The sequence below is a fragment of the Microtus pennsylvanicus genome, chromosome 9 (genome assembly GCF_037038515.1).
Source record: "Microtus pennsylvanicus isolate mMicPen1 chromosome 9, mMicPen1.hap1, whole genome shotgun sequence".
Classification (NCBI taxonomy): Eukaryota; Metazoa; Chordata; class Mammalia; order Rodentia; family Cricetidae; genus Microtus; species Microtus pennsylvanicus.
Window position 1 is genome coordinate 84431955 of NC_134587.1, and position 14916 is coordinate 84446870.

Sequence of the window (14916 nt, forward strand, 5' to 3'; positions counted from 1 at the left end):
TACTGCCATCGAACTTGAAACATGAGGATTTCTTGCCAGGGACACATTCATCCTCAGAAGCTAAGTAATTTGACATTTCTGACTACTCTTCATGATGCTGCAAAGGCATCTCCCTGAGACCCCTGGCACCTCCCTGATGCCGTCTTCTGAGCCTCCACCATGACTCCTCCATTTTCTCCTTGCCTCTCTGCTGCTCCTCGGGTACTGCCAGTGTTCTTCCTGTGTGTTAAGTCTCACTCCAGACTTCTCAGGTATATTCCCATGGTTGATGTTTCTCATCTCTGGGCCTTTGACTGTACGACCTCAGAAGTACAGCCTTGGATGGCTGCACCACATGAAACTGTGTGCTCGGCCACCTTCTCTTGTTTCTTTGTGCCGCTGATCACTGGCTGGCCCTACATTTCTATTCAATTTGTCGACTGCTTGCTTATCTTGTCCCCTAGAATCTAAATTCTCTGTGAGCAAAACCTTTGTATTATTCAGCCCAGCAGGAAAAGCATTTAACCAAAATGTTTACTGTTTGAAAAAAATAATATATTTCTGCTGACAACAACATGGAAGGGTCACTTTCTAAAACAAAATTTCCTTTGTGTATATTTTATGAAAGAAACTTCCACAAATCAATCTCTCGTTCTCATGCTCTCTCCCATGCTCGCTCTCCTGCCTTGCTCACTCTCACACTGCCTACCTACCTATCTATTTTGAAATTTCTGGGGAAAATTGACTGTCTGCTTAGAAATAATTAAATAATCTGGGTGTAGTGGCACACATTCCTAATTCTAGTACTTTGGCCATGGAGATCAGATCTGTGGATCAGGAGTTCAGAGCTACTGTCATCTGCATAGAAAATCTGAAGCCAGCCTGGGATTCCTTGATACTCTAACTCAAAAGAGAGAGAGAGAGAGAGAACAAATGTCTGTGTGTTAGAAACCTCAAAGATAGTTACAGAACTCATAAAACTGGGAATGTAAGGATGTTTTTATGAATCCAATGAAATTCTGAGAACTCTTAACATTTTATATTTTATTAAAAATTAAATGATTAAAATTACTGAACAATCATCCATCCTTATAAGAAAGCAATGATAATAAAAATATACTGAAATGACTTATGGCGTTAAAAGTGGACCTCGCAATTAGTAACGAAACTCCATCCTAGTTCAGGGTAACACAAACATAAAGATCCCTGCTTCCTTTTATATCCTTTATTAATCTAGTCATTTTCCATGGAATAGTATATTTCCTTGAATTATTTTTAAATTCTTCCACCCTTTCTTTGGCTTGGGATAAATTAAAGATATTTTAATTCATGGAGTCACTAAACCGCACTTGAATTTTTTTTCTAGGAGTGATTTCCCATTTTCAATATTTTCAGAGAGAGCCTAAGTTGAGACTCGCTTACATAAGTAGAATATTGTAGAAGCACTCCCCGACTTTTCCTTTTCAGTCTAAACAGCACCATCTTCACACAAGCGTCATTTGCTAACTTACAAATTTCATTTCGCCCATAAACAAAACACCTTTAACACAGGCATGAAGTAAATTCCAGGAGAAGGTTTCTTTTAGAATCTGTAAGCCCTCTGAGTCTAGACACCCTCTAGCAGTGCTTTTGCTTCCCAATGAAAAGCCTGGAAGGTAAAATCTGCCCCTGGTTCTCTTTGTCCTGCAGTACTTTGCTGACATAAACAATACATTTCCAACTTCAAACCTCTGAAGGCAAACATGACGAGGCCACTATTCAATCACTCCCATGGCTCCAAGACAGTAACTTATGTTAGACTCACCATCTGATTAGATGCCCTATTCGCTAACTCCCTTATTAAACCTTGGGTTGAGGGAGAAACAGTTGGAGGGCACCTAGGAATTCACCGGAAGTGGGCTGAATGACCTGAGAGAACAGAGCCAATGGTTCCCCTACTGGTAATGATGCAGCACAGAGCCGCCAACCAGGCGCCTGGAGGATAGGACTCCAGCCACTCCTCAGTCCAGAAACCCCTCTGTGTGGAGAACGGTTGCATTAAGACTGATATTTTCTCCAGAGCCTCCAGAGCTTACGCTGAGAAATGGTTCACATAATTCTTGAGATGCTTTGGTCAGTTTGCAGTGAGAAACTGACCATTTGACATACTCCCTAGGAGGAGGAGGTGGTGCTCAGAGTGCCCATCCGAAAGGAAGGCTCAATATAGGCACTTGACCCGCGTTCATTCTCTCTCCTGCCCTGGGGGCTGCAGGAAATAAGTGGAGGGAGTGAAGGGGAAACCAACGTCACTTCTGCTTGGTCGTTCTCTGTAAAGAGCAGATTTCACTCTACACAGATGGGCCAGCTTCTAAGTATCTCTAAATAGACAATGGTCCCCACTTCTTACAGCAAATGTGCTGAAACCATTTATCATGATTGCATGGTATGTGCATACATGTGTATGCATGTAAGATTTGTCTTAGATAGAGAGATTTATGTTGATGTAGTGTAAATTTCTAATTAAAAAGGAGAGAAAGTATGCTGACTTGGAATGTGTGTATATGAAAATGAGCCAGGATTAGGTACCAGAAAGGGGCCTTGCCAGTAGTCAGGTGGGACATACGGTCTGAAAAAAATAAAGAGGGAAATGGGCAGAGGGTGGGGCAACTGCCTCTTTCAGCCAGGGCTCAGGGAGGCTCTGCTGAAGAGGTGACGGCAGAGCAAAGCCTAGGTTGGAAGGAAGCCAGGATGCTGCTGCCCCAATTCCCCCAGCCCAGGTGTCAAACACGCCAATTGAAACGTTAATGTCAGGACCGTGTGCAAACCATTTCGATTACGCTTATATCCAGCTTTAAATATAGGATACTTTTAAATGCACCGTCTAAATTTGACAATGAAAACTAGCTTACCATTGTGTTTTAACACAATTGGCTTGCAAGACATTTCTCAACTCTTCGCAACTAATCACGTGGTAACAAAGTTGCGAGAAACCTTGTCAGCATGAAACCTATCACTTCATACACTGCATATGCAGTAACTATTTTTAAAGTCAGCACGATGAGCAGAAGAACCAGAATATTTTTTCAAATGGACAAATAGTCTCAAATATGACTGCTATTTAGTTTCTGACAGCATCATTAAGAGAATGAGACCAAAATGTTACCCAATGGCATATTCTTACAGAACGCACCCACAGCTAGTGTGAAGACTAGCTGTAAGTTTAAGCGATGAAGAAAGAGAATCAGGGGACAAACTAGGGTCTTCTGAGCAGAGCTCTAGAGCCCAAAGGAGCCTCAGGCAAGCTTCCCATAGGGCTTAGGGAGCTCACCTTGTATTCTCTGTATAAAGCAAAGTGTTCACAACCAAGTTACTTATTCGCTTGTGTTTCTCTTGGTACCCTACCATCTCCGGCTATCAGAGAGGTGAGTAGCTGCACCAGGTAATACTTGTTCCTAGACTTTTCCAGTGACAAATGATGTGGCCAAGGCTTCACATGTTCCAGCAAGTCCATAATTCCAGAGCAGTGATATCATGATGCCACTGGGAACCTCTTTCTTGCGGTCAGAGTTGACCTCTGGTAAGATTTAGGTAGATACTGGGAACCTGAAACACAAGACACACAGGCTTTTTTACCTTAAAAGATTAAAATTCAGCCTCCTGAGATTATCTGTCTGCTCCATGCAGACCATATTTTGAGCAATAAAAACATTGTATCTAATGTCATATTTACATAAACTACAAAATAGTCACATGCAAATACTATCATCTAGAATCTTGAGTAAGGAGAAGGAATTCCCCACCCCACCCCGCAACAAAACCTAGGACCTGGGATGCATTCTCCCACAGCTGAGGGATTTATAAGAACTTTTTCTGCAGAAGTCTGTCTAATGCCCAGGATGATGAGAATGAAGGTATCTCTGAACCATGGTGCCAGCCATGAAAGAAATGCTCCCATTATTGGAAACAATCATCTCTTTTTCTTTTCCAATCATAGATCAAACAGAAAGCTAAGACAGCAGCTCCTAGTGCTCTTTGTTCTGGAAACAGAGCAAGTCAGATGCCTGCTTGCCAGACCAAAAAAAAAAAAAAAAAAAAAAAAAGGAAAAAAAAGAAACCCTTACAAGTACAGGAACATGGTCCCAAGGAACCTTTGGAATCTGTGGAAATGCCAAAAACCTCTAAGCACCAATGATAATAATTACCCTAAACATCAATAAGAGAATATGCTGACTTAATGTTTGAAAGATTAGGTGTTCATATTTAAAGCCAACCCAGAGCCCAGTTCTCCCTTCATCTCTACCTCTCTATACCTAACAACCGAGGAGACATGTCTACTGGACAAGGTGCAGAGGTCACCTCCAAAGAGAGCTCAGCAGATCCTTTCAGTCCTGTCATCCTCGCCACCAGGACTAGCAGCATCTCCTCAATGTCATGGTCAGCCTTCTTCTCAGGCCCCAGGTGATATCCATCTCCACGAAAACTTCCTGTGACTCTTAGCACCTGACTATTGAGAGAGGCAACTCTGCTCATCTCTCTCATGGCCTTTTCCGTCTTTCCCATCAGACTAAATGGTTCTTAAAGCACAGGCTAAAATATGTTCAATTAAAAATTGGGGTTTTGTTGTTGTTGTTAGTGTGGTTAACTCTAGCACTTGGGAGGCAAGGAGAGATGAATCTCTATGAGTTCGAGGCTAGCCATGTCTACATAGTGAGTTTCAGGCCAGCCAGGACTGTATAATGAGATTCTGTGTGTGTGTGTGCGTGCGTGTTTGTGTGTTTGTGTCTGTGTGTATATGTGTGTGTGATGTATGTGTCCCTGCATGTACCACAGTGTACTTACAGAGGTGAGGGGCCAATTTGGGATTCCTGGAATTACACTCAAATCATCTGGCTTGCCTAGAAAGAAGTACTTTTACCCACTGAGCCATCTTATCCACCTTGATTTTCTGTTCCCCACATGCCATCATAAACAGAAACCTCGCCCAGAGTGGTTGGGACATGCCTGAGCTTACAGATCTGTATACCACACGCTATACTTCCTCCATGGACGGAAATAGGATAACACTTTAAAAATCAAAACATCACTGCTCCTATCCCCGCTAGAACCCTCCTCAGCCACTAGCACACTAGGCCCAGAATAAGTGCTTTTATGTAAAACCCTACACAAGAAAACATTTAATAAGCTTCTGTTAATTTTTTTTCAAGCACTGTCGCTTTAGATTTCCAGGGAGGATCCAGAATAAGGGTTTAATTTAGAAGCAATGAAAACACAAAGGGAAAAAGAGACTGCAACCCCTCCAAAGGCAGTCTTTGTTTTAGGAGAGTGAGGTCCCGGTTAATTAAGAGCATATGTCCCATTGCCATTTGGCACCTGGCATGCTGTCTGAGGTCAGGCCAACCATGGACCACATGCACCTGCTGTCCTTCCTACGTGGTCAAAGCAATGACACTGAGGTGGATAATCTTCGATTCCATTTTCTGACATTTTTAAATAGCACTATTGTTTGTTTGTTCTCTCTCTCTCTCCATCCCCTCCCCTCCTCATTTTTTTTCTTTGACACCTTCACTGTGTAGCCCAGAGTGACCTCCATCTTTCCAACCCTCTCCCTCAGCCTCCTGATCACTGAGATGGCAGAAGTATGTCACCACACCCATTGTCTTTACATGGGAAAGATGCCTACCTGCCAAAATACTCTGCCCTGTCCAAGTGTGAGCAACAAATTCCATGGGAGTCAGGGAGCCTTTTCTTGGTGTGTCCGACTGTGAGGAGAAAAAGAAAAATGGGGTGAGCTGTACTATTTTCAGTTTTTATTTAAAGTTGAAATCAGAGACAACACAGAACCTACCCGGAATGTGTGTGTGGTACTGGGCCTTGAAAGCTGTTCCAGGACAATGGTTCTTTCTCGAAGAGGTGACCGTTCAACGGTCTCAGGCATTGCACTGAACACACGGTTTTGTGGATGCCTTCCCCTGTACTGAATGGAAGATAATATGTTCTTTAAAACAAAATCCCTATAATGACAAAAAGAAACCTACAAGTGTCTCGATTATTTGCGCATGTACTCAATCACCCGCTTATCGAATATTTTGATTTGCACAATGCTAAGTGTAAGGTCTGCTGTGGAAACATCTAAACATGAGTCTGTCTGTGGAATATGTATTCATATCGCTAAATTCAATAAAGCCGTAGTGTAATAGGATGCAAATGAGGTCCAGAGACCTTAACCACTTAAATCTGTACATGCTTAATTGTGCTAGAAATATAATAGTGCATTTTTAAACACAGACTTGTTTATGTGACACCTGCCTGCATTGATGACTTTATGCTAGGATTAAACAGTCTAGCTGCACAGCTCTGGCTTTATGGGAATGGGTCCCAGTGCTGTTTAAGATGTGTGTGAGATGAACTCAGCTTTTGTTTTCTTTCTCTCAGCTTTACATTCCTACACCTGGGACCCTTGTGTGTCCTGCAGATACAAGTTGTTTATATCAGATTAGAGAGGGGGCCTCTGTAAGCCTGGGAGAGGCCTGCCTATACACACTGCCAGTAGCATTTCTTCCCCAGCCCTGTCATTGTGTGGTAGAGCTGGGCTTGAGCTCTTGGCTTGTGCCCTGCACACATATGGAAAAGGTCAGCTATAAAATGGGAGCAGATATAAAGGACACCAGTTACAATTTGCCGAGCTCTTACTTTGTGCAAGGCATTTAAAGTTTATGAGCGCATCTAATGCTTGTAAGGACTCCTTCATACGGGAGTATTACTCCCTTAAAGAAGTGAGAACTGACGTTTGGGGCCATTGAAATAACTTGTGTCAAATCACAGGCTCTATCTGGCCACACTAAGCTGCAGAGCTGTCTGCCTCTTGCCCTTTGTGCTCATGACTTTACTATGCCAGCCAGAGTTTGGGGTCTTTCCTGGATGCCTGGACTTTCTAATTTCATTCAAGCTGAGGCTTCCTTCATAAAATAATTCATCAGTCTTCTCACTCTTTCTAGACTCTCATAAGTGATTCAGTTTCTAGAAGCAGATTATGAAGGCACGTTAAACACAGCTAACTAGATCACATTCAGTCGGACTGACTTCCCTGAGTGCCAAGATTATTTTCCCATAGACTATGTAAATAGCTGAAATTATAGTAGAATTCATCTTACAGAAATAGGGCGGGATCCGGAAGCTCCTGTGTTCTGCTCCACAGCCTCGGAGCCTATCGGGGGTAACCGGTTCCGGGAGGTTGGAACTGCTGAGGAGGGCAGGTGGTCAATGCCAGTTTGCCTGTAAAACACAGCAGCATCCAAGTGAACACCGGAGGACGCAGAAGAGAAGGCAACAATCGGTGCTAATGATTGCAGCTGCTTCCAATAACAGTGCTCATGACTGCAAGCTGCATTTCAGGAAGACAAATATGAAGCCAGGGCAGTCAACGGCACTCACATTGACCGTGCTCCGCAATAAATATCAAGCTGCATCTATTGAGTGCACCGCCACGCTAGGAAGTGTGCAGACTTTCCGTGTTCAGGAGAGATCCTCCCCGAGGATCTGACAAGTTAGTGACAAATGCAAGTGAGAGCCACACAACCCTGCAGCATGATCCAACATAAAATAAGGTATGAAATCTGATGGAGGACCCTTTTACCAGACGGACCAGTTCATCTACCCTGACTGACAAGCACCCCTGGCCCTTGTGGCCACCATTCTACCAGGAAAGAAACAAGACTCACAGTTTGGTTCCTTTCAGGATTTCATCACTATAGACGGTGGGGGTTCTCAGTCTCTGTGGGTCTGAAGCAATTGAAGGTAGTCTCCTGTGAACTGGTGTTTTCTTGGCAGAAGTCTGCGGTCCCCGAGAGTCTGGGATGCGGCCCAGTCGGTGACGTGAAGATGTACAGATCCCTCCACCAGACGGTTTGTCATCCTGCTCATTCCTGGGGAAGAAAAGTCCAGTTAAGGACTTACACCTAAGTTTCCTGAAGACAGGAAACACACAGCAACAAAACACAGTCTCCGGAGAATGATATTTCCATTGCTCTGCCAATGAGGAAAAAGCAGGAGGGGCAAGATTGGTAATCCAATAGTGGATGGAGCCCAAGACATGATTCCCTTTCCTCGTCTCTTCTAAACTAATACACAACAGAGATTATTTTGTGGCTGAAACTGGAATAACCTGCTTCTGCCCTTGCATGGTCTGTAATTCTTTCTTAATACTTACTGTGTTTTATCCGCAAAATAGGTGGGTCTCTGCTGAAGCGGTTTGGCTTGAATCGTCATCACACCGCTCAAGTCACTATAGAAGTTGCTGGAAAAGCGATGGGGCTGAGAAAACTGAAAACAGAATATAGCATTAATCAATAGCCGGCCATTTTGTCAATGGATCCCTGTTGGAAATCCGCAGATAGCAAATGGCATCGATTAGCTAGAGGGAAAACGTAACAGTGGTAGCATTTTATAAATAAATATAACTCTAGATGCTAACTTTATAGAATTCATATCCATATGAAACAAAACAAGGCATATCATATTGAATGTATCAGAGACAAATAGCAGTAGCAAGCAAGTAGCAACTTCAAAAGTTATTTCCAAAAAGGCCTTATGCTAGACAGCAAACACAGCAGAAACAGCTTCATCCCAAACTACAAAATCCATTTTTGTTCAGTCTTATAAAGTTTTCAGTTTATGTACTCCAAGCCAGATGCGTGTTTCTCCTCTACTTTTTGTTGTCGTTGCTGTTGCTTTGGTTTTTTGTTTGGTTTTGGGATTTTTTTTTCTTTCTTTCTCAGTTTAACAAATCTTATTCATCATTTAGGCTTACACAACTTTGTAAAAGACATGAAATTTTTTTCTCTGGACCCCATAAAACTTATGATTTAAAGCAATTTGATCAGGTGGAATAAGTAAATGATTATAACAGAAGCCAATACCAAGGGTCTACTTAATACACTAGTATATGGCTGAACTCCATTCATTCTTAGATCTTCCGACTGCACAGATGACAATGAGGTTTTGCAAGAAAGGGTCTCACGTTATGTCAGGCTCCAGACTTGAACCCTAGTGTAAAGCACAAACCCTTGGCCACTTTACAAGCAACTGTGCCGCTTCTTCTTGTATATGAGTATGTGTGTATGGTGGGGGAGGGGTAAGGGAGTGTAGCTCATGCACACAAACGACAAAGCATCCTTTTACTCTGCTCACTAACACAGATGGGCTGAGTCAAGCATCATGTTCAGACTTCCTGGTGCCCTGAAGAAATCCCATGAACAAATCAATCTTCTCTAGCCTCATCTGCTACTCCATCTCTAAACAAAGACGAAACTATGGAGAACTGCATTTAGGGCTTGTGTCCAGAGTCTGTGCTGCGAGCTCTCTCTTATTCCTAGCATGTGAGCCTGAGAACAACTCTTAGACCGTATATCCTTATTCTCAACACTTATGGAGACTGATATGTAGATGAGCTAACATCCGAAACAAGACCTCACACATGTCTCTTAACTCCAAACCCCCTGAGTTTGCTCCAGTGCCCTGTGGTTTCCCGTTCTGTCATTTAAACTCTCAGTCCAAGTGCTGGTCTCAGATACATCGGTTTTCACTGACACACAACCCTACCGGGTGTGAATTGGCCTAACCCAAACCCCACCCATCTCTTCACATCCCTGCTTGGGTGTCACCTACAAAAAACTCAACCTTCCATCTCTAATCAAGACACACACTTCTCTTCTCAAGTCTTTAATTTCCTCCCTCCCTCCCCTTCCTCACTTTCTTCTTTCCTTCCCCGTCCCTCACAGAATGTTTGGTATCTGACCCTGGGTTATAGTTTTGCTTCATTGGGTTAGTGACTAGTTTCATTTTCAACCATTTATCTTCCTCAGAACATCTAATAGGGTACATGTACTATAAATAGTATAAATATAAATAATGGGGTACATGTAACATAAACAATGATGGTTCATGACCCCTGTGAATAGTCATTGATATGTTGTTACTTTAGTATAAGCGATGAGGATCACTTGTAACAGCTAAATATTTAGGGAAAAATATTTTGTTTTATTTTTTTTGCTCTCCTAAAATGTAGAAAATAGTTCCATATCTCCAAACAAAGCTTGGGTGTTCACTAAAATATGTTGTGGTTCTCTCAGACACCATGAAACAACCATATTACATTTTAATCTCATTAACAAATACACAAAGACTTTACCAAAAAGCTATTTTCTACCCTTTTGGGGCAGCCTTTGCTGTCTTAAGTGATTTTTTTTTCCTGTTTAAGGCACCATCAAACACTGATGTGAGCTCTCCAGTGTCCTCAAACACAGGCAGGGGCGAGGTTCATGAGAGAGAGCAGTGAAGAAAACGGCACTCCTCACACACAGCTGCAGAAGGCATGAAAATGAAGGAGCAGAGACACAGGCTGTCGGTACCTGGGGTGGATTAAAGTGGGAGGCCAAGGACGTGTGGAGAGTTTCAGAGCTTCGGGATGGGGGGACACTGGAAACATCAGTGCTGAGACGAGACACAAGCACATGTGGAGTTCTATTTTCCACTGCTTTCGGTTTCCCTTGATGCTTTCTTTCGCCTGTGTCAACAGAAAAATCAATACGGAATGAATGTCCTGAGTAGCCACGAGTTTACGCCACAGAGGCTGATTGATCCAACAGCCCTGCGGCAGAGGGCTGACTCCAGTGGACAGCCAGCTACTGTGAAGACCGCATCAGTGATAGAAAAACAGATTATGTAGTGGAACAAAGAAGATTCTCCAGAACAATGATGTTCCTTTTACGTGCTCAGAGATTGCCTGTGTAGAAGGCAGAATGGTCACTTCTTGTTTCAGTCATGTTTTAGGTCCAGCCCAAACACAAGGTGGAGTGTGAGAGCTCTTGTGGCATGGTCCAGGAGGCCAAACTCAGTAAATAAGTACCTGTGAGTGCTGATTCCCAGGTTTTCCTAATGAGATCCTCCAGTATCTCTACCACATTGGTCCAAACATGATCGAACACTTCTGCTGCCACAGCATCTTTGATGCAGTCATGAGGGGAGATGGGAGGAAGCCCGTGTCGATGCCCCTTCCTGTGACGGAGTGTTGGGTTTTGTTCCAGATGCTCATCTCCACTAAGGATGAAAACCACTCTAATTACTAGAATAGCCATGGTTAAGATGAAGTAATTATCTACGTGTTTTTAATCTATCATCTATCTACCTATCATTTATCTATTTACCTATTATTATCTTTCTATTTATTATCTATCTACCTATCAGCTATCTATTTCTCTATCTATCTATCTATCTATCCACCTATCTATGTATTATCTATTTGCCTATCTACCTATTTCTATATATCTATCACCATCTATCCTGTATGACGTGTTCCTTGTAAACATCCCATTGTTATTATTTTTAAAATACACAATTTTAATTTGTCAATTAAAAGTATGTAGAACTGGGAAAGACAAAACAGAGTGGGAAAATGACAAATTCACTGATATTTTATTCTTTTTCTCTTAAGTTGATTTTTTTTATTTCTACTCCGATCTTTGTTATTTTCTTAACTATCTGGAGGCTTGGCTTCTTCTATTTTTCCTGTGTGAAATTAGCATACTGAAGGTCTCTCTTTATCTCTATGTCTTCTTACTGTCTGACTCTATAATGTATGGGCATGTGTCCCATGGCATCTCTGTGGAAATCAGAGGGCAGCTTAACACGGGTAGGCTCTCTCCTTTTACTACAGGATCCAGGGATCAAATCAGTTCGTTAGATTTGCACAGCGAACTCTTTACCCAATGATCCCTCTCACCAGCTCCAGCCCCTTATTTCTAAACATTAGCATTTAGCATTACGACACCCTCTTTTCGAGCTGCTGTTCTTGGGGGCCATCAGTTTTGCTGTTCTGTGTTCCAATCTCCATTTGTCTTGAGATGGACTGACAATTCGGGAGTATCTATCTAATTTCTCTCTTGATGAATTTTCTGGCTTTCCTATCAGTTTCTATTGTACAGCCATGGTGGTTGCTAGGACTTCCTTCAGTACCCAGTTACTTTTTAATGTATTGCTTTTCAATCATGAGGCAAATTTTTATGCTATGTCACTGTTGTTTAAAAGAAAATATTTATTTAGCATCAATAATGGAACTTCCTCTCTATCCCCCAGCAAGCTAAGTGTAAAGAACCTGAGTCCCAAGGCACGAGGCTCAATGCCTTGTCCACTGTCACAGCCACTAGCATGCTAGACAAAACCCTGGCTTTCCATTTACCACAGTGTCAAGAAGAAAGTAATGCCCTGCTCTAACATTTCCATGCCCTGCCAGGATCCAAAACCTTTGGATATGTCTTTCAAAAGAATAGGAATCTTTCATAAGTAACAAAATGCACAAAATATTAAAAAGCATATGGTGAATTGATACTATTGATATTATACTATGAAGTAGGCCAAATAAAATTCAATTTACTCCTGTTTTCTGTCAAAAGCAAAATATTCTTCGATGCTTCCATCCATGTGGTACACCTCTTCTTTCAGGGACGAGTATGACGTGGGGTCAGTCAGCTCTGTGCCAACAGGATCTGTCAGGGAAGGGGCTGAGAGTGCCTCCGGAACTATCTGAGAGCCAGAGATACACAGCCTAGGAGCAAAAACATTGCACATGAGAGTTTGTAGAACAAAAGGATATAACAGTTGCACGACAGTGATAGACTTGCAAGTTATCTTCAAAGATATACAATCTCTGAAACATCACCAAATATTACATTTGACAAAACCATTTTCTGAATCTGTGTGTGCATGTGTTTTCATGTCTATGCAAATAGTTGTGTGTGTGTGTGTGTGTGCGTATCTGTGTGTGTGTGTGTGTCTGTGCATGTGTGTGTTTGAATGTGGAAGCCAGAGGATAATCTTGGATCTTAGTTCAAGATATATCCACTGTGTATCTTGATATGGGTTCTGGCATTAGCCTGGAGCTTGCCTAGAAGAATAGGCTGCGTGGCCAGTGAGCTCTAAGAACTCGCCTGCCTCCACCTCCCCAGCACTGGGATTATGGGTACCTACCACCACATCCAGCTTTCTTCTAAAACATTTAACCCCAGAGACGACAAAACCATTTAAAGGCCTCTTAAGATCCTAAACCATTATATGTAGCTACATCTCTTTGCAGTTCTAAAGGGTTGTTACAGCACAGCCTCCCGTGTGCATCAGCAGCATCAAAAGGAGTCATCAGAATATGGTAGTGACCAAAAGACAACAGGATGCAATCCTATTCTTCCCCCGGTGCCTTGAAGCTTAGAACCCGTCACAACAAGGGGTTTGACTGTGCATGAGGTTACCTTTCAGGGTCTTTGAAACCAACGCTGACATTAACTCCCCTGTGTTTGTGTGTTTATTCCATGTATGTTTTGCATGTGTGCACACACAAACACGTCTAAAGGCAAACATCGATCTAGGATCAGAAGCATCTCATGAGAAACATTGTCCCCCAACTCTTCCAGATCTGCATGCAAATTAGTTGAAGACAAGACTTGTGGATGAGTTAAAGATGGGAAGGAGAACCACGATAAAGTTAACAAATATTTGGGGATTAAGTTTTTTGAGACAGAGTCTCATGTATCCCAGGCTTGCCCCAAGTTTGCCTCAAGTTTGGAAAATAGCTGAAAATTCCTTTTTCCTTCTGCTTGTACCTCTCAAGTTCTCAGATCATAAGTGTGCACTATCATGCTGGCTACAAATATGATATGTATGTATGAATGCAAGATACACACACACACACACACACTTACTCTCTGACACTGCTGTGGTCAGAAACAGGAGGCAAGGGTTCGTGGGTAGCAGAACTCGGCAGGCTCCCCTGGAAGTGTCGAAAACCTTCATCACTGGGCGGAATGAGTTGCCTTCCTAACAGCCTGCAAGGGAAGAAAAGCTAAGAAGCTGAAAATTTTCTTTTCTCAGACATAGGAAAAATGTTTCATAATTCTAACCAGGATCCAACGCTGCTTCTGAAAGACACATGGGATGCGGTGGAGCGTGCACTAGGGCAAGAGAGCCACCATGGTGTCGTAGAAAAAGCTCAGGCTTGGAGAGGACAGGATGGCTCTCTCAGAGTCCGGACAGAGACTGTGAGCAGAGGTGTCCAGCTCCTTCGCCACTTATTTCATTTATTCGTTGGTCAGGTGCAAATTGGAATCATACTTACCTCACAGGTGCGTCTGCCCTGAGCATCAAGGGCAAAGACGGGCACAGGGAAACTTGCTACAGGTGGTAATTTGCACAGGTCCAGTGGATAAAAAGACATAAACCTATACGCATGGCTTATATGTATCCCCGGCTGGCTTTCAACTCACAACGCCTCTGTCAGCCTCCTGCACACCAGGAGTATAGGCATGCATCACCACACCTAGCTAAGACAGTTTTTTAAAATTCCCTTGACAAGCTAATCAGAAAAGTCATGTTAGTATTCTAATTTTATTCTCCTCAGCTCAGAGCTAGAGAACACTAAAACAAATTTCCTCCTAAGTAGCAAGTCCTTCCTCGGACTCTTGCACCTGCCATGGACATGACATCTTTCTGAGAATGACCGGGATTTGCTTCTGACAAATTACAGGCATGTGATCCCACCATTGTCAAGGTTTCCGTGGGACCTGTTATAAAGGGTGTGACTTGTCAAGAAAGAACTGTGTTCCAGAGAAATACTCTGACTGGGTAAACGCGCTCAGTCACACGATGTTGGCTGAATAAACGGAAATCAATTCTGTGCTGATCAAACCCCCACCCCGGCAGCTCTTTGTGTCCATCTCCGTACCTGAGATGAAGGGATCTCCTTGCCCACTCGCTGCATTCGGCCAGAAGATTCTGGGTCTGGGGGCTCACTTTCCCTTCAAATAGCATTTCCTCGACCTCCCAAAACAGCTGCTGGACTTTCTGAGCATTGACTTTGTCAAATTCCTGAAACAGAAGCATATATTCAAATACCCCATTAGTTTGTGACCACCTTAC

At 42.8% G+C, this 14916-nt stretch overlaps 1 protein-coding gene across 4 annotated transcripts in view; it reads right to left on the minus strand.

The window, feature by feature from the left end:
* Nucleotides 1-1008: 1008 nt before the first annotated feature.
* Nucleotides 1009-14916, minus strand: part of Fam149a (family with sequence similarity 149 member A) — a 35858-nt gene continuing 21950 nt past the window's right edge. For all 4 annotated transcript variants that reach the window (XM_075986633.1, XM_075986636.1, XM_075986635.1 and 1 more), the window contains 11 exons: nucleotides 14723-14865; nucleotides 13704-13826; nucleotides 12386-12556; nucleotides 10862-11052; nucleotides 10365-10519; nucleotides 8165-8277; nucleotides 7677-7880; nucleotides 7110-7230; nucleotides 5804-5932; nucleotides 5639-5717; nucleotides 1009-3561 (listed from right to left, as the gene is read on the minus strand). In XM_075986633.1, the coding sequence (XP_075842748.1) occupies nucleotides 3488-3561; nucleotides 5639-5717; nucleotides 5804-5932; nucleotides 7110-7230; nucleotides 7677-7880; nucleotides 8165-8277; nucleotides 10365-10519; nucleotides 10862-11052; nucleotides 12386-12556; nucleotides 13704-13826; nucleotides 14723-14865 (1503 nt within the window). In that variant the 3' untranslated portion in view covers nucleotides 1009-3487. The remainder of the gene's footprint in view (nucleotides 3562-5638; nucleotides 5718-5803; nucleotides 5933-7109; nucleotides 7231-7676; nucleotides 7881-8164; nucleotides 8278-10364; nucleotides 10520-10861; nucleotides 11053-12385; nucleotides 12557-13703; nucleotides 13827-14722; nucleotides 14866-14916) is intronic.